The sequence below is a fragment of the Schistocerca gregaria genome, chromosome 2 (genome assembly GCF_023897955.1).
Source record: "Schistocerca gregaria isolate iqSchGreg1 chromosome 2, iqSchGreg1.2, whole genome shotgun sequence".
NCBI classification, from domain to species: Eukaryota; Metazoa; Arthropoda; class Insecta; order Orthoptera; family Acrididae; genus Schistocerca; species Schistocerca gregaria.
In genome coordinates this window covers 739,849,561-739,875,185 of record NC_064921.1, presented here as the reverse complement: position 1 = coordinate 739,875,185, position 25,625 = coordinate 739,849,561, and the positions used below count along the sequence as shown (strand labels likewise).

The 25,625-nt window shown below is 39.9% G+C and overlaps 2 protein-coding genes across 2 annotated transcripts in view; one reads left to right on the top strand and one right to left on the bottom strand.

Annotated features, from left to right (window-relative positions):
- The window catches only part of LOC126334903 (BRO1 domain-containing protein BROX-like), a 113,916-nt gene extending 99,682 nt beyond the window's left edge, over window positions 1-14,234 (bottom strand). Inside the window, exon 1 of the mRNA XM_049997612.1 lies at window positions 13,729-14,234. Coding sequence (XP_049853569.1) covers window positions 13,729-13,829 — 101 coding nt within the window. The 5' untranslated portion in view covers window positions 13,830-14,234. The remainder of the gene's footprint in view (window positions 1-13,728) is intronic.
- Window positions 14,235-14,245: 11 nt separating this feature from the next.
- LOC126334904 (thioredoxin-related transmembrane protein 1) overlaps window positions 14,246-25,625 on the top strand; it is a 63,299-nt gene continuing 51,919 nt past the window's right edge. The window contains exon 1 of the mRNA XM_049997614.1: window positions 14,246-14,506. Within this exon, the coding sequence (XP_049853571.1) occupies window positions 14,358-14,506 (149 nt within the window). The 5' untranslated portion in view covers window positions 14,246-14,357. The remainder of the gene's footprint in view (window positions 14,507-25,625) is intronic.

The window sequence follows — 25,625 nt, the reverse complement described above, 5'->3', positions numbered from 1 at the left end:
ATTGTGTCTGTGGTCATAGATTTCTCCTGTATTTTTCAATTTATTGAACTTACACCATGATGATGGACCAGGTGGGCATAAACTGTGCTTCAATTTTGCATCTGTTGACATCGTATGAAAAAACAATGTCCAAACTGCTTTTCTCATATCACTTACACATTTGGTATTCTGTCTTGTACAAAGCCCATAATATCTCTGCAATCTGTCTATGACTTCATCTGTCAGCCTGTTCCTACCTCCAATAGGCTTTCCATCAGCATTTTCAGTCTTGAACCCCTTCTCCTCTGAATGTGACCAGTATGATCCAACTTTCTTGCTTTGATGTCATTACCATAGGGTTTCAATTCCTCAATTATTCTGAAACTTTTATGGTCACCATCATGTAATAAATTGACATATCTACCATTTTACCATGAAACAGAGCTTTCAAAAATTTTCTTTACCCCTTCAACTTCGATATCACCACTGCTTCCACTATAACTAGCTTGACAGCTTTCAGAATGTTTTTAATTCCGCAAGGCATTTGTAATATTTTGATAAAATTACATCAGTTACCTTTGCAGTGTCTCCACAAGTGGCTGTTACCACACCACTGAGCGAGTGAGGCCCTCTTTTTTGTCAGCAGCCATCTAAGTCTACAGTAAGGTCTCTCTTATTGATGCTGTCACTGACTCCAACAGCTTCTTCAATTGCTTCCTACATAGTTTCTTGAGTAACATCTTCCACTACAGACCCTAATCTTTTATGGTAGATATTAAATTTTGTGGGAGGCTTTGGTAAGTCCCTAAAACCACACGTGATTTGTCGTCCTGTGGCTGCATGTGTTCCAATAGAGTGTAGGGCATAAACCAGTCTCAAATTAAGTTCAAATAACTTTTGTGACTCACTATGCACAGAGTGAAAGTTAAAAAATGATACTTTGTAATCACACATATCACATGATAGCATTATTTCACATGCAAGGCCAACATGTTGCTTGACTTGAAGTTCAAAACCTTTCTGATAGGTTTTTAACCTCCACTCGGTACCGAAAATAACGTGGCGGCAGGAAGGACCGAATAAAATTGGGAAGACATCCACGAAAATCCCATTCGTGGAGCTGCCTTATGATAAGATGCCTCCAAGTAGTGTCGTATGCCTTTTCAATGTCAAAAAATATTCCCAACAGGTGATGCTGGCGCAGGAAAGCCTGTTGTATGGCAGCCTCCAGGAGGGCCAGGTTATCAAAGGTGGAGCGATAACTCCTGAACCCACACTGAAAGCGACTAAGGAGTTGTCTGGATTCTAGCATCCAGACAAGGTGGCGGTTGACCATCCGCTCCAAGGTCTTTCCCACGCAGCTAGTGAGGGCAACACTACGGTAACTACCCGGGCACGTGCGGTCTTTCCCAGGTTTTAAAAGAGGAATTAAAACTGCTTCACGCCACGAGTCGGGGAAGTGACTGGACATCCAAACTAGATTAAAAAGTCGGAGGAGGATTTCTTTATTTCTCCCTGTGAGGTGGCGCAGCATGATATAGTGGATTCTATCCTGACCAGGGGATGTATCACGAGCCCCACACAATGCAGAATCCAGTTCCCACATGGAAAACAGGCAGTTGTACTCTTCTGTATTGGGTGAGCAGAAGTCAAATCTGCTCCTCTCAGCAGCCACTCTGTGGGGCTGGAAAGCTGGATTCTGACTGGCGGTTGCAGTAATAGCTGCAAAATGAGCCACCATAGACTGGGCAATATCTTTTGGGGTCGTGTGGAGAGTACCATTCCACATTATAGCAGCCATAGGGCACTCCCACCTCTCCCAGAAATCCTCCTGATGGTCTCCCATGCAATGACACTTCGTGTAGAATGGTTAATGGTGTTAAGGAACTGCTGCCACGACCTCTTCTTGCTCTCTCGTATAATCCGACGACACTTTGCCCTCGCCACACGAAAAGCTGCAAGGTTCTCTACAGTTGGCCGGCACTTGCCGATGGTGGGGAGGCTCGCGTGCCTCAGCGACACAGATAGCCGTACTGTAGGTGCAACCACAACGGATCGGTATCTGTTGAGAGGCCAGACAAATGGGTGGTACCTGAAGAGGGGCACCAGCCTTTTCAGTAGTTGCAGGGGCAACAGTCTGGATGACTGACTGATCTGGCCTTGCAACATTAAACCAAAACGACCTTGCTGTGCTGGTACTGTGAACGGCTGAAAGCAAGAGGAAACTACAGCCATAATTATTCCCGAGGGCATGCAGCTTTACTGTGTGGTTAAATGATGATGGTGTCCTCTTGGGTAACATATTCCCCCATTCAGATCTACTACTCAAGATTACGTCATTATCAGGAGAAAGAAAACTGGCATTCTACGGATCGGAGCGTGGAATGTCAGATCCCTTAATTGAGCAGGTAGGTTAGAAAATTTAAAAAGGGAAATGGATAGGTTAAAGTTAGATATAGTAGGAATTAAGTGAAGTTCACTGGCAGGAGAACCAAGACTTTTGGTCATGTGGATACAGGGTTATAAATACAAAATCAAATAGGGGTAATGCAGGAGTAGGTTTAATAATGAATAAAAAAATAGGAGTGCGGGTAAGTTACTACAAACAGCATAATGAACGCATTATTGTGGCCAAGATAGACACGAAGCCCACACCTACTACACTAGTACAAGTTTATATGCCAACTAGCTCTGCAGATGATGAAGAAATAGAAGAAATGTATGATGAGATAAAAGAAATTATTCAGGTAGTGAAGGGAGACGAAAATTTAATAGTCATGGGTGACTGGAATTCGAGAGTAGGAAAAGGGAGAGAAGGAAACATAGTAAGTGAATATGGATTGGGGCTAAGAAATGAAAGAGGAAGCCGCCTGGTAGAATTTTGCACAGAGCATAACTTAATCATAGCTAACACTTGGTTCAAGAATCATGAAAGAAGGTTGTATACATGGAAGAATCCTGGAGATACTAGAAGGTATCAGATAGATTATATAATTGTAAATGAAGCAGGCAAAAAGGAATACAAACGTCTCAAAAATGAGATCGACAGGAAGTGCAAAATGGCTAAGCAGTGATGGCTAGAGGACAAATTTAAGGACGTTGAGGCTTATCTCACTAGGGGTAAGATAGGTACAGCCTACAGGAAAATTAATGAGACCTCTGGAGAAAAGAGAACCACTTGTATGAACATCAAGAGCTCAGATGGAAACCCAGTTCTAAGCAAAGAAGCGAAAGCAGAAAGGTGGAAGGAGTATGTAGACAGTCTATACAAGGGCAATGTACTTGAGGACAATATTATGGAAATGGAAGAGGATGTAGATGAAGATGAAAAGGGAGATACGATACTGTGTGAAGAGTTTGACAGAGCACTGAAAGACCTGAGTCGAAACAAGGCCCCCGGAGTAGACAACATTTCATTGGAACTACTGACATCCTTGGGAGAGCCAGTCCTGACAAAACTCTACCATCTGGTGAGCAAGATGTATGAGACAGGTGAAATACCCTCAGACTTCAAGAAGAATATAATAATTCAAATCCCAAGAAAGCAGATGTTGACAGATTTGAAAATTACCGAACTATCAGTTTAATAAGTCACAGCTGCAAAATACTAACGCGAATTCTTTACAGACGAGTGGAAAAAATAGTAGAAGCCGACCTCAGGGAAGATCAGTTTGGATTCCGTAGAAATGTTGGAACATGTGAGACAATACTGTTCCTACGACTTATCTTAGAAGCTAGATTAAGGAATGGCAAACCTACATTTCTAGCATTTGTAGACTTAGAGAAAACTTTTGACAGTGTTGACTGGAATAGTCTCTTTCAAATTCTGAAGGAGGCAGGGGTAAAATACAGGGAGCAAAAGGCTATTTACAATTTGTACAGAAACCAGATGGCAGTTATAAGAGTTGAGGGGCATGAAAGGGAAGCAGTGGTTGGGAAGGGAGTAAGACAGGGTTGTAGCCTCTCCCCGATATTATTCAATCTGTATATTCAGCAAGCAGTAAAGGAAACAAAAGAAAAATTCAGAGTAGATATTAAAATCCATGGAGAAGAAATAAAAACTTTGAGGTTCGCTGATGACATTGTAATTCTGTCAGAGACAGCAAAGGACTTGGAAGAGCAGTTGAACGGAATGGATAGTGTCTTGAAAGGAGGATATAAGATAAACATCAACAAAAGCAAAACGAGGATAATGGAATGTAGTCGAATTAAGTCGGGTGATGCTGAGGGAATTAGATTAGGAAATGAGACACTTAAAGTAGTAAAGGAGTTTTGCTATTTGGGGAGCAAAATAACTGATGATGGTCAAAGTAGAGTAGATATAAAATGTAGACTGGCAATGGCAAGGAAAGTGTTTCTGAAGAAGAGAAATTTGTTAACATCGAGTATAGATTTAAGTGTCAGGAAGTCATTTCTGAAACTATTTGTATGGAGTGTAGCCATGTATGGAAGTGAAACATGGACGATAACTAGTTTGGACAAGAAGAGAATAGAAGCTTTCGAAATGTTGTGCTACAGAAGAATGCTGAAGATTAGATGGATAGATCATATAACTAATGAGGATTAGTGAATAGGATTGGGGAGAAGAGAATTTTGTGGCACAACTTGACTAGAAGAAGGGATCGGTTGGTAGGACATGTTCTGAGGCATCAATGGATCACCGATTTAGTACTGGAGGGCAGCATGGAGGGTAAAAATCGTAGAGGGAGACCAAGAGATGAATACACTAAACAGATTCAGAAGGATGTAGGTTGCAGTAGGTACTGGGAGATGAAGAAGCTTGTGCAGGATAGAGTAGCATGGAGAGCTGCATCAAACCTGTCTTAGGACTGAAGACCACAACAACAGCAGCAGCAACAACAACATAATTTTTAAAAATATCTGACGGTACCCTTATGTGAAATATTTCATTTACATCATTTTGATTTTTTTATGAAGACATTTTACTATAGCTGTCTTCGCCAGTATTCAGTTTCCTCTTGGATGGACTGCATTGGGAAGAAGAAACCACACTACCTGCTTCTGACCAAGCCTCGACATTTGCAGAAACGTTCTTCTGAAGATGATTCTTCCCCTTGTCTTTCCGCTTTTCTAAATTTTCTATTACTCACTCACGTCATTTTTGCTAAGAATATGATATTTCAACAAGAATGCACCCACTCTGTCTACCTACTCAACGCACTTCAGAACAACACACTGAATACTGCTCTCGAAAACTACACAACAACTTTGATGTATGATTGTCTTATTTTCTGCCAGAGGTATCAACCTCTGCACTGGGTCCACACAACACAAAATCCCTATCCCTATCACTAAAGATGATAGAGGGAAGTTCAAACAAACAAAAACAACCTGTCAAACAGATCAGGAAAACACCTTTAAAGAGCACCACCAGCCCTTTTTATTTATTTATTTATTTTTAAATACTTAGAATGAAGGTAGATGTGTGATTCTTGAAGCAAATTAATCAGAAAACTTTCTCCTGCAATTTCTTCTTTTCCTCCTCAAGTACTTTAAGAGTGATGAGACTCTTCTAAGGGCTTATTTGCTGTAAGGGTAAGAAATGAAGAAGAGTGGACACCCCAGAGACTATTCTGTGGTTCCTGCAGACACTGGCTGATGGTAGGTTGCTGGTCTAAAGATTTCCAGGGAGGAGGTTCCTGAATGGAAATCCTATCACAAGCAGACACCAGAGGCAGATGCTGCTTCTCTTACCAGGTGCAGAGAATTGAGGTTTCTGAAGATGGTGCTGTAGGAACAAAAAAAGGGAAGGGTGTGTCTGCCTCATGGTCTAATATACTTTGATGACCACCGGAGAATGATACTGATGGTATAGGAACAGTTAACACTCAGGATAGTTGTAATGACCTGATCACAGTAAAACTGAAATTCAATACCAGTGGAACAGGATGTATATGATCATATTTTTCCAGCAAAATATCAGAGACCTTAAGTTTCTGGATCTTACATTCCTTAATTAGGGTAGCACACTTCAGGACTCAGGGAGGGTGATCATCTCTACAACTGACAGAGAATGGTGACAGAACACATGGGGTGTTTTCATGAAGTGATAGACCAGCCTGCACATCAGGAAGCTCATGCAACAGGAAAAATGTTCCTAGTGTTGGAATTTAAAAATCTGATGGGATATGGGAAATTCAGCTTTACATCACAACAGAAAATGATTTTGACTTTCTCGAGAAGTGAATCCCACTGAAAAGCAAGGATGAATGCTTCAATGTCAACACTGCTGTCTGGTGGGCCTCAATGTACATGAAGTATAATGTGGACCACTCGCTTCTGCTCGTTTTTGCATAATTCTCAATCTGTTCAAGCAGCATTAAGTCCAGGTGAAATATTAATCCCTGTATCATGTTCAGGCTCTTGTAGGACTGGGTGGGATTCACCATTTTAATTAAGACAGAATCAATTAGTAATTTACTGAAGGATAATATTTCTAAGAGAACATTTTCTATATTACCTACACAGAACATTGGCTTTGTAGGTGCAGGTACAAACCAAAAATTGAAAGAAGTAAGTTTCTGCATTTCATTATATTTTGCTTCCTCTCTGAGTGTGCTCAAGGAGAGAAAGTTTCTGTGCACTGAAGCATTTTCAGGTCTGTCTGAAGAGATTGCTGGAACCTAACGGCCAGTGGCTGATAACTTTGGTCTTTCCATTGTTCAAGATATCTGCCACAATGCCGCCTACTCTAAACGAGGCTTTCCCCTTGCAAACCACCCACCCACTGCAATGACCACCATGCCTGATGGCTACTGTCTGGAGTCCTGGTACCCCCAAATGGGTGTACACCTATTCCCTGACATGTGAAGGGACTCTTGTCATCAATGGTGTGTTTCTAGTTAAGTCTATAGGCTACCACCATATGGATACCTACTCCCCCCCCCCCCTACTGAACTGCCCCCCCCCCCCTCACCCCACACAGAGTGGCTCTCATGCTGAGCTTTGGGAAACCATCCCAGCATGGACCACACTTCAGTAAAAATGTTGAAGTCAATCTGGATGAGGGGACCAAACATAAATTAAGCAAAATAAGTGACATCCAATAAATAAAAAAGGGTAGGAAAAGCCATAATCAGTGTAAAAATGTAGAAACCCTCTGTGAATCGATGCACATAAATTATGAATAGTTATCAAACAATGGAAAATCCAGGACGGGATAATGACAGTATTATGAAAAGGATAGACTGCTACTCACCATATAGAGGTGTTCAGATGCAGAAAAGCACAACAAAAAAGACTGCTAAACATGTGAGCTCTCTGTCAAAAAGCCTTCTTTGAATGTAGAAAACATACACACATTCATACAAACACAACTCATACACACGTGACCACCGAGTCTGGCCTTGGAGGCCAGAGACAGTGGTCATGTGTATGTGGTGGTGGTGGTGGTGGTTAGTGTTCAACGTCCCGTCGACAACGAGGTCATTAGAAATGGAGCGCAAGCTCAGGTTAGGGAAGGATTGAGAAGGAAATCGGCCGTGCCCTTTCAAAGGAACCATCCCGGCATTTGCCTGAAACGATTTAGGGAAATCAGGGAAAACCTAAATCAGGATGGCTGGAGACGGGATTGAACCGTCGTCCTCCCGAATGCGAGTCCAGTGTGCTAACCACTGCGCCACCTCGCTCGGTGTGTGTATGTGGGTTGTGCTTGTGTGAAAGTGAGTGTTTTCTGTGTTACAAGAAAATCTTTTGGAAGAAAGCTCATATGTTTTGCAGTCTTTCCATTAGTACCGTCTGTGGCTCAACATCATCTCTATTAAGCGAGTACCAATCTGTCCTTTTCATAATGTGAATGTTTATCAGTAAGATTTTATGTCATTCCTTAAAAAACGTATTTCAGTTTGTCAAGCGATGTTACAGCTAGGTAAAAGTAAGAGTTCACTGGTGCATGCCTGAAATCATGGGGCATCAGGACTCCCAGCAATGGCCACCATGCCAGGTGGCAGGTGGCCTTTGCTGTGGCCAGGTGGCGGCCATGGGGAGAGCCCCTGATTGGAGTGGGTGGCACCAGGGCAGATGACCTGCGACGAAGTGGACCAAGTCATCTTTCACTGGGAATCAAATAGCCCCAGCAGTCCCTATGAAAGGGAAAGCTGAATTCAGTGCTGAGAAATAGGACCCCAAATCACGCTCTTCCCAAGCCACACCACAGTAGGAACATAGCACTACAGAAAGAAGAGACATATTCACTTCGTTATTTAGTGTGCAACATAACAATGGGGACTTCTTTCTGGCTACAAAGCCTCTCTTTTCTGTTGAACACACGGAGGATAACTTTGGGGAAGTGACAACACTGTCCAAAATCCGCAGAGGGTCAGTCCTGATTCAGATGGCATCCCCAACCCAGTCACAGGCATTACTCCTGTAGCAGTCCAATGACGAGCTACATGTTAATATAGAATGACAGGGTGTTCAATTTGTCTGGCATGTCTATACAGGGGCCTAAGGATAATAGGGTTGCTACTGGTGCCTTGATCTTGCCCTTTGAGGGTGATATGTTACCTGAGAAAATCAAGGTCATGTATACTGATGTGACATAAAACCATACATCTCTCCCTCTATGCAGTGCTTTAAGTACTGAAAATTCAAGCACATGTTCTCCTGGTGCAATTCCAGCACCACACGTCGAGACTGTGGATGTCCATTACATCCAAACACTCCATGTGCCCATGCTCCCAAATGTGTCAACTGTAGAGAGCACCACTCCCCCTGCTTGCTGGACTGCATGGTACTCCAAAAGGAGAGGAAAATCATGGAGTACAAGACCCTGTACAGGCTGACTTACCTAGAGGCTAATTCATTGGCAATGGTATGCTACTCATCTAAGCCTTCTTCCATGGGCCCTCAGTGCCTTGCACTACATCCCCTCCAAGTGGTTGGGGGCACATCTCCTTCTGTTGCTCCCAGAGCTTTTACTTTGGAAGCACTGCTACCCCAAACATATGGGAGATTGGGCCCCTCCCCCCAGCTGGAGAAGCAAAAGCCTCCTGCAGCTCCTCTCACACAGAAGGTATCCCCTGGGACTCTACCTTCCACAGTCTCCCCCCTGGTAAAGTGGATATCAGCCAGTGGCTGAAGGAGCCACTAGCTGCTGGTTGAAGGGCTTTGCAGTCTTGATTTCTTCCTGAAACTCCTTTAGCGAAGCTCTCCCAGCAATCCCTAAGGAGTGACAAGAGGGCAAATGGACAAAGAAGAAGTCTGTTAAGAAACGGGAGACTCCAGTGTCCCTCACGCTATCGCTCCCTAACAGTTCCATGTCTGAGAACGAGGTGAAGGTTCTAGCATCCCCCAAGGATCTAGAACTCACCAATGCCTCAGACACAATGGTATTGGATGCCAGCACTGAACCAGTGGCAGCAGACGACCCTGAGGCGTAAACTGCAGACGACAGAGAGTGTCACACTCCAATGGAGTTGTGGTTTTTTCTCCCACATGGCTGGGTTTAACAACTATTAAGCAATAATCTGCTTTTTGCATTACCCTTGAGGAAACCTGGTTTCCCACACTGTGGACCCCCTATTTCGTGTCTATCGGGGGTACAACAAATATTGTAATGGCTGTAACAGAATGCCAGGTGGAGCCTATATTTATGACCTTACCTCAGCATGTAGAGAATCTGTGCCCATTCAAACACCTTAAAAAGCTGTGGCTGTCAGGGTGAGGACAACAAAGGAAAATACCATCTGCAACATCCACCTTCCTCCAGATGGTGAAGTGTCACACCATGTCTTTAGTGCACTTATTTCCCAACTTCCCCCACCTTTTCTACTTCTGAGTGATTTTAATCCTTTGTGGGGTGGAATGAACATTACTGATCCTTTGCCTTGTCAATACAAGTGCCTCCTCTCATTTCAGTGTGGCACACGGCACATACATGGCCATTAATTTCTCCATATGCATTCCTGGCCTTCTACTGCCTATCCACTGGAGAGCTCATGATTATTTGTGTGATAGTGACTACTTTCCGATTTTCCTGTCCCTCCCACGGTGTAACTCACTTGGATGCTTGTCCAAACGGTCTCTTACCAAGGTTGACTGGAATGTTTTCACCTCCGCTACCATTGTTGGATCTCCATTGCATTGCAATATCAATGAGGTGACACAGACTGTTGGAAATACCATTGTTTCTGCAGCTGAATCAGTAATCCCTTGTTCATACTGTCGCCCCTGACAGAAGACAGTGCCTTGGTGGTTACTGGATATTGCAGATACCATTAGAGACTATAGGCAGGCCCTCCAGTGTCATAAGAGGTACCCATCCCTGAAGCATCTCATTGCCTTCAAACAGTTCCATGCTCAGGTCTGTCAACTCATAAAATGGTGGAATAAGGAGTGTTGGGAATGATACATCTTCACCATTGAAAAATGGACCTCCCTTCCTAGGTTCAGATGCCTCTATGGATATCAGATCTAAGCCAGTATACCTGGACATCCATGAATCAAGCTGTATACTGTCTTGCTGAGTGTTATGCTTGCACCTCTGCGTCTGAGAATTATCACCCCACCTTTCATACCCTAAAACAGCTTTCACTTCATTAATTTTGCAGTGGAGTGTGTGGCTTTATGAAACACTGGATCATGCCCTCCTTTTGTACAGTCTCCTTTACCTGTTTATTGTTTATTAGGGAAGGAGACACAAAGTAGAAGATGAGTTTTGCTATTTGGGGAGCAAAATAACTGATGATGGTCGAAGTAGAGAGGATACAAAATGTAGACTAGCAATGGCAAGGAAAGTGTTTCTGAAGAAGAGAAGTTTATTAACACTGAGTATAGATTTAAGTGCCAGGAAGTCATTTCTGAAAGTATTTGTATGGAGCGGAACCATATATGGAAGTGAAACATGGACGATAAACAGAAATGAATAGAAGATTTCAAAATGTGATGTTACAGAAGAAAGCTGAAGATTAGATTGGTAGATCATGTTTCTAATGAGGTAGTACTGAATAGAATTGGGGAGAAGAGGAATTTGTGGCACAAATTGACTAGAATAAGGGATCAGTTCATAGGACATGTTTTGAGGCATCAAGGGATCACCGAGTTAGTACTGGAGGGCAGCATGGAGGCTAGAAACCATAGAGGGAGACCAAGAGACGAATACACTTAACAGATTCAGAAGGATGTAGGTTGCAGTAGGTAGTTGGAGATGAAGAAGCTTGCACAAGCTAGAGTATCATGGAGAGCTGCATCAAACCAGTCTCTGAACTGAAGAACACAACAACAACAACAGTAATAACAAACAATTTTTTCCCACTATGGTTGTATAAAGAGATGTTCGAACAAGTTACTTATAAGTGTCTCTTGAGATGTAGAATCCCATCTTTCATTCAACAAAGCTTTCTCATTTGCACAAGGTTGAGTTGTCAACTTATTAACTGTCCTACCACTTTTTGATATAAGTATCCAACTTGATTGGATTAAAAATACTCATCTGACAGTGTGTGTACATTTTTACAAATTAAAAATAAATAGGGTAATTCTGAATTATTTCCTACGTCTTGGTACAATCATTCCACACATTTTTCGACTTTGATATATGAGATGCTACATCATCGTTTGAATGTTTCACAAATCCAAAAAATTGTAATTACGAATGTCTGTTACCTGTCCCTTTAGCTGAGTGCTTAGTGCATCCAACTGCCATGCAATGGGCCTGGGTTCGATTCCTGCCGGGTCAGAGATTTTCTACGATTGGGGACTGGGTATTGTGTTGACCTCATCATCATTTCATCATCATTGACATACAAGTCGTCCAATGTAACATCAACTGAAAAGACATGCAACTTGCCAGCCAAACTTTCCCATGTGGGACTCCCAGCCATCAATGCCATATTAATTTCATTTTGCAATTATCCTCTGCATTACTCATAGTCAAAACAATTAAAGCAGTGCTGTCAGCTTTAAGATAATTATTTAATGTGTTCTTATATGTCTCTTTTTACTTGAGCAGTAGCATCTTCCACACATTCTACACGTTTAACTAATCTATATTCAATAACGTCAAGTGTTCCAGGAATATCACATAGCGAGACATTTGCTTTGTATTTCAATGTATTCCTGTTTGATAGCCCTTCCACTAAATCAATGATTATCGTTCTTGTTGAATACATAGACGAAATCCATAAAATTACTTTAAAAGCTACTCCGATGTACACTAATTCAAAATTTTCACTTCATTTATGTAGGGCCTACAAAACTTACAACTTGTGTTTCTACAATTTACTTTAAATTATTCAGTATTGAGCTTGGCCCCATAACTTGTTTAACTATCACACATATCATTGTTTGAAAACACTGGTTTATTAAAAGAAGCACATTAATGCTTAAAATGATAATAAACACTTCCACTCAGCAAAGAGCATAAAACAGTCTGTGTCTGGTAAAACAAAGCTATTTAGATGTCATTCAACTTATTAAATAAAACTGTTCACAACACAAAACTTTAACACATAACACTTAAATCTATTTTCAATGTTAAGAAATTTTTCTGCTTCAGAAATGCTTTTCTGCTTGATGTTCTCTTGGGAGAGACTTCGATGTCGATGGAACGTTAAATCTTGGGAGAGCAGATGTTGAGCAGAGATCCTATTAAAGATGACTTCCTATAGGATCCTATTCCTTTTCCGGAATTGATGAGCAGAAAACTTGTTGAAAGACTGCAGAAGGAGGAGCACTTACAGCATTTCTGTTTTAGAAAGGAAGAAAAATTAACGTTTATCACAATATTTTTTTAATTTTTAGTAATAATGAAAACTGTTAGGCCACTGTGGTATCCTGTTTATTGTGGTGCGGCAACATGATTTGCGTTGCCATTTAGTCGAAATGGTCAATCCTCTTAGAAGGTGGGTACATATAGTGTTTCACACCTCAATGTAGGCAACCTTCTGGCAGTCAACAAATTCTTTGTACATCTTTGATTTTGAGCCTTCTGAAAACAAAGCTTTTCATATCATTGTTTGTAAAATCTCAGAAGAATGGCATCTAAAACCGCGAGAGCCATGCACAATGGTTTTTGGACTGCATCTGTTTATCCAGCAGGGCAGAACAGAAGTGCATATCCTATACAGTGCAAATCACAAATAAGAAAATTGTTTGCACTAACTGACATACTAGATGAGATCCACATTTAAAATTAGCAGTCAGACATGAAAAAAAAGAGTTTTTTGTGACAGTGTCAAATCAGGTGGATGGGGGTGGGAATGAAAAGAATCAAAGCAAAAATAGTATAATGATTGTAGGACTATCTGACAGAGTTAGGTATTAACACAAGCATTTATAAGAAACGGTGGGTATATGAGGGTCACAGTAACAGAATAAATCAGGATATGTTATTGTTTCATTGTAAACAGAAACAAAAACAGTATTTTTAACGTAAGACTTCCTTGATATTAGTAAGTTAAGCAGATACGTATATTTTTGAATAGTGTGTTGCGTCGGACAGATTATGGCATACAATTCTTTATGGTTCACCGAACCTTCCACGGACGTCACCATTGTCGGTTAAGAATTGTCTTTTAAGTGTAAGGTAAATTTCAGAAATTTTTGATATAACGTTGTTGCACTGAAATACGTTACATTTATTCGTGGAAACCATTTTAAGGCTGAATACTAATATGAGCATTATAACATTGTGCACTTTGAGTAATAAAAAAGTACTGTATGGAAGCCTTCTGTTGATGTTAGCTAATGATTCATACACTGCAATGATTTAGCACTGACAATACTTACCTACAAATTTTTAATGCTTCACCGTCCATGGCTATTAGTTTTAGATCGAAATTAACTGGTGCTGTCGCTTTAAAAACATTTCTATGGAACCAATGAGCCATTTCTACACAATGTTTGTTATGGATCTGCTTACTGTGTTGATACTTGACAGTTAACCAAAGATGTAATTTGATGGATAAAAATCATGCATAAAATGGTTAAAAGCTGAAGAATTCTAGCAACGGTTCAGACGAAATATCTAAAATCAGGACTGTTACCATTTAGAGCTAGAATTTCTTCAAATTTTACGAAATAAAAGTTATTTTTTATTCCTACAGTTGTATTTTTTAAACTGAAATCAGTTGTTGCCAGCATTGCGAGACTTTCCTCCTACCCATATAAGTTATATTTGTAGCTATATTTATCATTAATACAATGCTGAACAATATTATGGGTAGCAGAAGGAAGTAAATAATCCATTGTAAGTTATCTGTTCCTCGAAAGATAAAGATTGAGCATATGGCTACGCTGTTATTAAAGTTCGTAGCAGCGATTATAGTAAACATGTGTACATAGCTTTTTCTTTCAGGTCTGTGGAAAGAGGTGTGTGTTGAGGGTTGGTTGAGGGCGACGTCAGGAACTCAGGAAAGATGGCATCCGGCGTGTATAAGAGAGTGCTGATATGTGTTATATTCTTATATTCATTAAATTTGTCAGGCATAGCAGCGAAAAGCATGTTAAGAGAGCTAAATGAAGACAACTGGGATGAAATGCTGACGAAAGAATGGATGGTTGAATTGTAAGTGTGCCAAGAAGCTTACTTCACCGCATGTGTCAAACTTTCAGAGACTTTGCCGTTCATTTCGGAAAGTATAGCAACAGAGGCATCATGGAATAAAATTCATTATGACCTCGGAGCCAACATTCGGAACATATGGAGAACATATGTGTATCCTGTTTCTTTTTTCCTAGGAAAAAAAGTGACGCCCACACCACGTTCAGGTAGCATGGGTTTAGGGATAATTATGTAATAATATTTGTGGGTTGCCTTGAACAAAGCTGATATATTTCCTCAATTTTTGAAACAGTTTCTGTGGCACAGGAGTCCAACAACATTATCGCATTTGATTATTTAAAGTGTGAAATAATTGTATACTATTTTCTTGTGTAGTGAGCAGGATGTGATGAGTGATTTACAGCGGACGTAGTAACTTTTCGGTATATTAGAATTATATTGTATGCTTTATCAGGGAGTCATCATTTGCTTGGGAGCAAACCATGGAGTAAAATGTTTTAGGTTAGGGCAGCAGCAATTTGTCATGTAGTCTTGGCAGCTATGTGAGACTTAAAATTGTGAAACCAAATTTAGAGTCGGTATTGTGTACAGTTTCATAGACCTTGATTTATGTATTCAACCAGGGTTCATCTCCTAATGATGACATTTGTAATTATTACACAATGAAAACAAGTAGTGCAAAACGCATTCACACATACAATATATATGACTAGGCTATCTTCTTTTTGAGTACATAACCTTATGAATGACTCATCCTGGCGTTTGCATGAAATGATTTAGGAAAATTAGACATCCTATACCAGAATGCCCAGGCGGATTAAACTCCATTATCCATTATTAGGTCAGTCTCTTAAACATTACACTACCGCATTTGGATGGTACCTTTTGCAAAATGTCCTTTCTTTACACACAATTTCTTGTATGTAACGTACAATATAGAACAATGTTTTGCACTTCATAATGGCACCTCTTAGGACACCCACTGTTGACTCCTGGACCATGAACATACTGTAATGCTTGCGCAAACTATGTCTGGAAAACTAACTCCAGGGTTATAAACATTGAACTGTGCCACATGCACATCTTCATGTCCTCTGTCTGCCTAATTGTGAGACTTATATTTTCTGACCTGTGTGTCATAGTTGTACAGTGAGATAAAATGGATGTAATTGCTCTTCAATGCAAAAATTTGTTTGTAAGGTAGTCTTATAAAATTGGGGTTATGTGTTGCATTTTGATGTTGGGGTATTTACCTTGTAACTCTCTAAACAATTCTGAAATATTTTTGTAATGAGATTGTGAAATTAATCACTTGTAAATTTACTGAATTTCCTAGACCAAAATTGCTATGGAAAATTACCCAATTTTATAAAAGATTGAGGAATCTCTATGGGCACCTTGTAATGGTTAGAGTACTTTTTGTGTAGTCTCAAATGTAACCTGTTTGCTGATCAGAGCTGTTTGAAGCAGGGAGTTTATTCTGCAAGAAACATGTGGGGAAGTATTGGGTAGAAAGATCTTTTTAAGAGGGAGAGAATAAGCCAATGTAGTCTTCTAGCACTTTACAAATAACTAGAACTTATTCAGAATACATTGAGGCTAGTGCTTGACTTTTGTGATTACAAACTGACTACAATCATTAACATATATTTTTTTATAATTTTTAATTTGTAGATCAACAGTTTTTCTGTTGGTTTAGTCATTTCCTATAATCATGTTCTGTTGGTGTCAGCATGCAGAGTCTGCAGGAATATGGAAGAACAACTTTACTGAATAGTCCAGCTGAGACAACTGTCTTAAATTACTTCAAAATGCTTAAGTATGTGCAATAATTAAGTCTAGTCAGCATTTGCATTTAACTGTGCTTCATTTTAAGTAAAATGGTTGTAAATACACAAAAAATATTACTTTGACTTCGAAATTTGTCTACTTAGAGGGGTAATCATGATGTTTTAGTCACCAACCGCAAAAAAAAAAATAAAAATAAATAAATAAATAAATAAAAGCAGTCATGATATTTGGGGATGTTAGACATTCTCTACATATTTGTCCTTCAGTGGTCCAATTTTTCCAATAGTGCATGACTTGTCATGAATCTTGATTGTAGATGTCTGTATTTTAGCTGTATAGGAAACATTCCACATTTCAAATCACCTTGTCATTATTCTAGAAATGTCTGCCATGTAATGTTTTATTCATCCAAGGAAAGAGAAAGTCATCATTGGGTGGCATGTCAGAAATAGAGGCCTAGTTAAAATTTGGTAGTACAAAGCAGCAGCATGTGTTACTGTTTTTTACAAAATTAGCTGGAGGATGGTATGGTACTGTGGTGTCTTGGTTTCAGTGTGTACCAGGGCTGTAACATGTACTTGGAAACACTGAGTTAATTACATAGACTAACTATTTTTTTGATGTTATAATTAAGACTTTGACAATCCCTCATACATTCTCATTTCCAAATAATTTAATTTGCTCAGCATTGCCCAGTTTAGTTCAGTTGGAGTCCATTAGCTTTGTTTTATGTTTGTTGATAGTTTTCAATCTCTTTTCCAAGAGACAATCTGCCCTCTTCAACTGAAGTTTAAAGTCCTTCGCTGTTTGACAGCTTGAAGTTAATGTTTTAATTTGTTCTCCCTGAACTTTAATGATTCTCTTTCCCAATTACTTGACGCTTCCTCTTATTGCTTTCTTAATGTCACATTGAATAACAAGAATAGGCTACAATCCTCTCTTCACTCAATTTTCAACCACTGCTTGCCTTTCATGTGCTTAGACTCTTTGTTGCTGCAGTGTGGCTTTTATAGAAGTTGTGCATAACTGTTTGCTCCCTATGTTTTATCCCTTGCTGTCTTCAGAATTTCAAGGATTATATTCCAGGTAATGGTGTAACAAGCTGACTCAACAGGAACATCTGATTCCATCCTTCTGCTTTGACGTGTGACGTAATACTTGTGTGGTGCGTGGCGTCATTACAGGGTAGTGTTTGAGTTGGTTGTGCTTGTAGGTGTGTTGTTGTTTTTCATGGTGCCGTCTGGTAGTGGATGTTGACATGCTGAGCTTAACGTGTGGCATTGGGCTCATCTGAATTTTGGCTGTGTTCAGGCTAATGTAGTTTTGAGTTCTTGTTTTGGTTTTATTCCATAGTAATTGTGATATTTTGTCTGTTGTATATTTATGGGAGGTTGGTTCTGTTTTAATTGATGTAGTGAATATGGGATATTTGGGTTTTTAAGTTGTTGGGGCTTCAGTTCCACTTTTCGGAGCAGTAGGTGTTGGTTTTTTGGCATTAATAGTAGTGATTGAGCTATATGGGTCAAGGGAAACGTCCGATTCCTATGGTTTTGTTGGTGTACTGGAATGTTGTGATTTAACTTTTTTGTGTTATTTGTTTTAGTTTGGTGTGGTGTTTTTAATTGTTGCGTATTTAGCTTGTCCTGCCTTAAATCCCCAATTTCCCATGGTTGTTTCATTTTATTTTTGGCTTGAGATGTTACTGTGTCATTTTTATTTTTGTTAGTATTTGTTGGTGTGTGTATGTAGTCGTGTCAGTGTTGGCATATTGTGTAGGCTGGAACTACCAATTTCTGCTGTATTGTTTACATCATGGATCAAAGCAGATGGGTTAAATTGGATGCTTCTGCTATGCCAGATAGCTTCTTCTAAATTTCAAATGCTGTAAATGTTGGTGTCTGACTTCAGTCTATCTATAACAGTCATGAGAGTCAATATTGCTTTGTGTGTTCGTACATTTCTCCATGACCCAAACTGATTTCCCAGCTGAGATGGGTAACTGCTGAATATTTCTATTTTTGAGTAACAGACTGAATGCAAAGATGGTGTAGTGTGTACAGCTCCATCAGGTAGTAGTAATACTAGAATGTAAATTCTCTTTATGTTGAAAAGAACTTTTGGTGACATTTTTGTAACCTCTTTGGTGGTTGCCCTGTGTACTGGTATAACTCATATTGATGCTTTCATTGTCAGCCTGAGTAAAAATCTTTATTACTGACGTATTTAGAAGGATCTCTCATGAACAACAGTTACAAGCTTTGTCATTGTTAATCAAGAAAGTACTTTCATTGGTATCATTTGTGTGTGTGTGTGTGTGTGTGTGTGTGTGTGTGTGTGTGTGTGTGTTTTAATGCTCCAAATAATTTTTGTTTACTCTTAAAATTTACCTTTTATATATGGTGCAATTTCTGTACTTATGGTGGCATCTTATAATTTAACAGCACTGTTAACAGAACAGCCTCCCTTCTGGGTGCATAATATGGAAATACGGAAGCGTCCGATCCCACCCGTCTGCTTTGACCCATGACATCACAAATATGGCGGAAACAGCCACAAACCACGATTCTAATATGGCACATATGAAGTCGTTACGTTCACATTATGAGGATGAAAATACATCGAAAAACACACACTTTCCATAAAAAGCCTAATGACACTAACAGGAAAAGCGCATGGTTTTGGGTGGGGGCTATCTAAATATAAACAAATTTAGACACCAACCCCATCAAAACCACACAAAACGACAAAAAAGCAGACGTCACAAAACTCCCCAAATACCACTAAACACAATATCCTCTGGAATCGGACACTTCCCTTGACCTATATAGCTCAACAGCATAAATTAGGATCAAACACTTCCCTTGGGCTATTTAGTTCAGAAACATCTCCCGATACCAATACCAACATATACAGCCACACATTGGGATCGAACACTTCCCTTGACCTGCACAGTGTTAATTTTATCTGTCATATCCATTCCTGATCAAAAACAACAACCGATTAATTTTACTAAAATTACCAGGCGACGTACAGCAAACAACACTAAATTAACCTCCACCCGAAATCGTTAACTCACTGAGACGAATTCCACTACAGACACAGCCGACACTAACAATTCGTGATAATAAGCAAAATCAGACTGAGCCCATTACACCACACAAATGAAAACCCTGAACATAACACCAAAGAGTACAATAAACTAAAACATGACGACATCTACAAACACGCCACACTCGCAAACCAAACTCCGCGCCGTCATGATGTCACACACGACAATGCCCTTACGTCACGGGTCAAAGCCGATGCGTGGGATTGGACGCTTCTGTTGATCCCATAATATTTAGAACCCAGAAATCAGTTGTTCCATTTTCTGTTCATATTTGCTTTCCTCTGTAAAGGGAAAAATAGATTCAAATTGTTGTAGGAATATATTTAATGAAAGAAATGTACAAGTTATGTATTAAACCTACTTTAACCAATATTTACAGAGTTAACACTACTTTTCTGTAGCTGACAAACTACAAATCAGAACATCATGGAACATGAATAAAATTATGTGATGTGATCACATAAGGTTTGCATGAAACTGCTCCACCTAAACAAAGCATTTTGGTCACAAACTGAGTGAAATAAGAGGAAGGAGGCCAAAACTTCAAAAACACTGTACTTCCTTCTGGCTTGGCTGGAGGATATAGTTGGCAATTATCATTGAATGTAGTGTACTTTTCCTTGTCTGTACTTGCTGAATATATTCAACAAGAGAAGCTTAGAACAGCTTTTCTGATTTTTGTCATCTGAGTCCATTTACCAAAATTTGATAATTGAAGTCAAATGCAGCTGTTTGAATTTTGTTCTTATTGTTAACTGCTGTATGAAGTATTGTAGAGCTGCCTCTGTTGACATTTTGATCAGTTTTTGTTAGTTTTCAACCAAGAGGTTAATGTTCAGTAGAGGTTAGCATTCAAAAATAGTCTTAAACAATCTGAAAACCTGGGCACTTGACAGAAGTTTTTGTGTGCAGTAATCCTTAGCAAAATTTTTCTCTTCTTGTTAGTTAAAGTCAGAAACAAAACAATTGCTCACAAATGCTAGAAACTGGTCTTAATAATTTTTCCATCTCTCATAGGGAACAGTTGTTACATAGTTCAGTACAAATGAGTGTTACACAAGTTTGTGAACCCGGGAGGTGTAAGCACATGGAATGTTAACTTGCTGTGAACAAATGCACATCTGCAGTGTTGAGAGACGGAAGACTAGAGTGTTAGTCGTGTGGCTTTTTTATTGACCTCATATTCAGCTCATCAGTTTCTAATATCGTGAGCTCAATTGTTTTATTTGTGAGGCTAACAGGCCTATGTTTGCAAAATCAAAACTAATGCTTTGTCATACAGTTCGTTGCTAAGAAGTTTTATTACACAATTATGACTTTCTGCTGTAGCAGACATGAGATAATAGTAACTAAATAATAATTACACATCTGCTGCTTTACTAGGGTAACACCTGCCACATCATTGGCATTCAGGAAGCTCCTGGTCATGCCATATGTTTCGTGGGTTTTGAGGAATTTGAGTTCCATGGGCTGGGACTGGTGGATGCCATCAGTCTTCTGTAATCATAGACTCTAGACATGTGCTAGCAATCAGTGCTCCGCAGTAATGGCAAGTTGTCACATTGACTGGGTATCTTGATTTGTCCACCCACATCACCAGTATGCTTATATAATAAATAAATAAATAAAAATTTCGATGTTGGAGTGTAGTGTTCTATGTGCTGCTGGAGTGTATGCCAGCTGAGACGAAACAATTATTAGAGGCTAACTGACAGGATGTCTGTCGCACAGAAATTTTATTAGGCTTGTTCGGATATGTAGGCTCCTGTCTGCATTTACCCCTATGTATTTGTAGTTGCTTTTGGGAACAGTATGACCATTAATTCCCAAGAAGCCAGTTTGGGCTGAGAATGAGGGGAATGATTCCCCAAAGTAGTCAATAACAAAATGGTCAACACACCTAGCAGGCTGTTTCCAGCATGTCATGAAGTGTTTTAAAAAAAGCAAACACTTGTACCAGCTGTTATGTAAATTCTGTTTAGCTTTCTACATTGTCATGACTACCACAAAGTTATCAGTTAGGGTGAGTGGACATAAGCAGTGGGTGCATACAGTTGACCTCAGTGCCTTTTTCAACACACTTACCATCTGGATTTTTGCCCCAGACAAGTTTTCCATAACTTGTGGGAATGGCATTACAACATGTCCTTGGTTATTACCAACCACCTGTGTTTAATTGGTGTTAATTTCTTCACTCCCTTTTACTTCTCTATATCTCTTCTGACCTGTCTGTTTTTCCCTGTTCACCTCCACCACATACAATGCTCTTAGCTTTCTGAGCTTATAAACTCGCGCATGACATTCTAGCAGTAATCTGCCTTACATATTACTCTATCTTCCATCTTCAAACATGCAAATTTTCAAATCTTCTGGTGCAGTCCCCAATAATCAGTCTTTCCTTCTCATTCTGTCTGGTAAGTCTCCCCTGACTCTGTGTTCTGGGTGACTATTCTGAACTCTCCCCATTTCCTACACCTCACCAGTCCTTTTCCATCACCTCTTTTCTTTCTTCTTCATCCCTCCTTCCAGGAGGAGCCATTGGCTTCTAAAGCTTGCAGATTTCTACACCCGTATATGTGTGTTCGCCTGCCACTGCTTGGCGGTTAGATTTCTTTTATTTTTAAGTGTGAGCAGTTCAGGCATACCACTCAGCGGTATAACGGTCAGACAAGTGGGAAGTGCAGAATAAAGGCTCATACTAAAGGAATGAAAAGAACTGTCCCTGGCTGCTGTGTAAACTGCTCAATTAAATAGTTCGAAGCAGGAATGTCTTCTGGCTTGGAAGCTGATAAAATCAAGAATGTGATGGTGACGTATCAAATGCTGAGGCAAAGAAGAGAAGAATTCTTAACACATTTTAGAGCAGCACTAAACAAAACCCTGAACAAAAAAATAGGTCAGAGGCAAACTATGGATCCAACATAAACAGGTGTTTGTTAAAATGCATGATTAAAAATGTTGTAAATGAGCCTATTGCTGAGCCCAAACCAGCCCCAGCAGTAAGCAAACCTACAGTAATTATCAGTGCTTCAGAATGTGAAATAAGACATGTGGAAGAAATAAAACAAATGTAAAACAATATACTGCTATGTAAATAGGCTTCACAAAGTAACGGAAACCTGTAGAGAAATAACAGTGAAGTTTTAGTATGAGTCAAAATGAGAAGGCTGCAAGTGACCAGTTAAATCAGATGACTGTGGCACACTTTGGGATATGCTGAAGTGAACTCCCAAGCCCCCCTGTTCTTCTCATGTGATTAAGATTTGTCAACTCAAAAGGGAAACTGGGAGACAATACTTGCCAATAAATGACTCGCATAATGGGAGCCATATATTTGACTGGTCTCAGAATATACATAGTTGAATTTGTTAGCAGAGGGAAAATATATCCTCCTTTCTTCCTGTGATCGTGTGTACATGACAATTATTTATACCTCTCGATTCAGGTGACTCAGCCTCTGCAAGCGATTGAGTCCCATTATGTGAATCACACGTTACTTCACTCTTATCCCTCTTGCGACAGCTGTTCAAGCACTTCCTGTAAATCTTCTGAGAACTGTTTAGATTTAGTTTTTAGTATAAAATATGAGCTCCAATTCAGTAGTTTCTCAAATCCATAACTCCCATGCATGTACATACCTATTATAGTCACTTCGTTCAGGGTTGTTAAACCATGCCTTCATACAATGTTTGACATGATTTGAAAAAGTTGAAAACAAAAACTTTTTACATTATGTTTTTGATAATACAGCACAAAATAAAAACATTGCGTCACTTAATTATAGCTGACATCAATTTTGCCTTCACTTGAAAACAGTGACATCTGAAACTGTCAAACTGAGCTACTACCTGCTGCTCCCATCACTCACTATAAAGTGCTGAAACACCCTGAAAAGCCGCACCTCACCTGAAGTTGCAGCTGGTTTAAGATGTCAGTCGATCCTACAGTGGAACTGAACTCCTTGCCGGATGGCTATGGTGTTTTCAGTGCCGTGTTCATAGCCATCTTTCATGCTGTTGAGCATACCTGTTCCTACACTGGCGAGTCCTTTCTCATCTGCAGTGACTCCTTGAGCAGTTTGCAATCTCTTGGCCTGTGTTACCTTTGCCATTGCTTGGCCTTGGCTTTAAAGAATTCCCTGCATGCCCTTGAACAATGTGGATGCACATTGACTTTTGTCTGGATCCTGGGCCACATGGGGTTCCTGCAGAATGAACTTGCTGATAGCCTCACCAAACTGGCCACCAGCAATCTTGAGATTGGTATTCTGGAAACAGTTCTCCAATCGGTATTACACCATCAAGTTTTAGGGATCTGGAATCTAGAATGACTTACTCTTGACTTTACCAGAATAACTGCAGGTGATAAAGGAGACTACAAATCAACAAATCAGTGGCAGCCCTCCGTGCAGGCCTCTCGCTAGGACTCCACCATCCTTTGCCAGCTCCACATTGGCCATACTTGACTGACTCATGGTCACACCTCCATTGCGAGGACCTACCCACTGTTATTGTGGTTCACGTTTGTTAGTCCATATTTTACTGGACTGCCTCAACCTAGCCACCCTGTGGCAGACTCTTAATCTCCCTGACTTGTTACCCCTTGTGTTAGGGGACGATGCCTCAGTGGCTGACTTAGTTTTACAATGTAATTGGATAGATAAAAAAATCTATTTACCAAGTGATGACAGGAGAACACACGCATATAAAAAAAAAAGGTTGTATGTATGTAAGCTTTTGGCACCACTGTTTCCTTCTTCTGGAAAAAGGGCTGAAGGGGAAGGAAGAGTGGTGAAGGGAAAGGAACTGGAGAGCTTTAGGTAAAGGGGTAGAGTTGAGAAGTCACCCAGAACCCCAGGTCAGACGAGACTTACTGGACATAAGGAAAAACTCACTCTGTCTCATCCCGTATGGTAAATCTCCCTCACCCGGGTTCTGGGTGACTTTTCCGAACACTACCCATTTTCCTAAAGGTATCCAGTTCCTTTGCCTGACTCCTCTTCCTTCCCTTCAACTGTTCTGCCAGAAAGAGCCACTGGCTCTGAAACTTGCATTAGTAAGACCTTTTTCGTATGTCTGTTTTCATACTGCCACTTGGTGAGTAGATTTATTATCTATCCAATTATATTGTATTGTCAAAAAATTGATTATTTGTGTTGTGACTTAGTTTTAAATTTTACTCTTGATTTTTTTGGTTGGGGGGGGGGGGGGGGGGGGAGGTGGGCCTTTTACTACTCCTTTTAAGGGAGAGTCACTTAACCTAACTGGCCCATTGAGGGGTTGGCAGAAAACTCTGTTGCCTTATTTATTTATTTATTTATAGTTCTGTGGGACCAAATTAAGGAGAAGTCTCCATGGTCATGGAATGAGTCAATACAGGAAATTATTACCCAATATTAGAAACAGATAAAATGAAATATAAAAAAAACATTCAGGTGACAACTCGTAAATTTAAATAAAGAAAATCAACTATGTAACACTGGACTTTGCTTAATTTTTCCGCTCTTCCAGGAGCTCCTTGACAGAATAGGAGTGAGGCATGAGAAAACTCTTCAGTTTAGACTTAAGTGTTTGGGCTACTGCTAAGACTTTTGAGTTCTTGTGGTAGCTTATTGAAAATGGCTGCAGCAGAATACTGCACCCCTTTCTGCGCAAGAGTCAAGGAAGTGCATTCCACATTCAGATTGGATTTCTGCCTAGTATTAACTGAGTGAAAGCTGCTAACTCTTGGGAATAGGCTAATATTGCAAACAACAAACTACATTAAAGAAAATGTATACTGTGAGGGCAATGTCAGACTTCCCAGACTATTGAATAGGGGTCGACAAGAGGTTCTCGAACTTACACCACATATAGCTCAAACAGTCCATTTTTGAGCCAAAAATACCCTTTTTGAATCAGAAGAATTACCCCAAACCATAATACTATACGACATAAGTGTGTGAAAATATGCAAAGTAGACTACTTTTCGTGTTGAAGTGTCACTTATTTCAGATACTGTTCTAATGGTAAATAAAGCAGCATTTAGTTTCTGAACAAGATCCTGAACATGGGCTTTCCACAACAGCTTACTATCTATCCGAACGCCTAGGAACTTGAACTGTTCTGTCTCGCTTATAATATGCCCATTCTGTCTGATCAAAATATCGGTTCTTGTTCAGTTGTAAACTGTAAAAACTGAGTCTTACTGTGTTTTAGCGTCAAATTATTTTCCACCATCCTC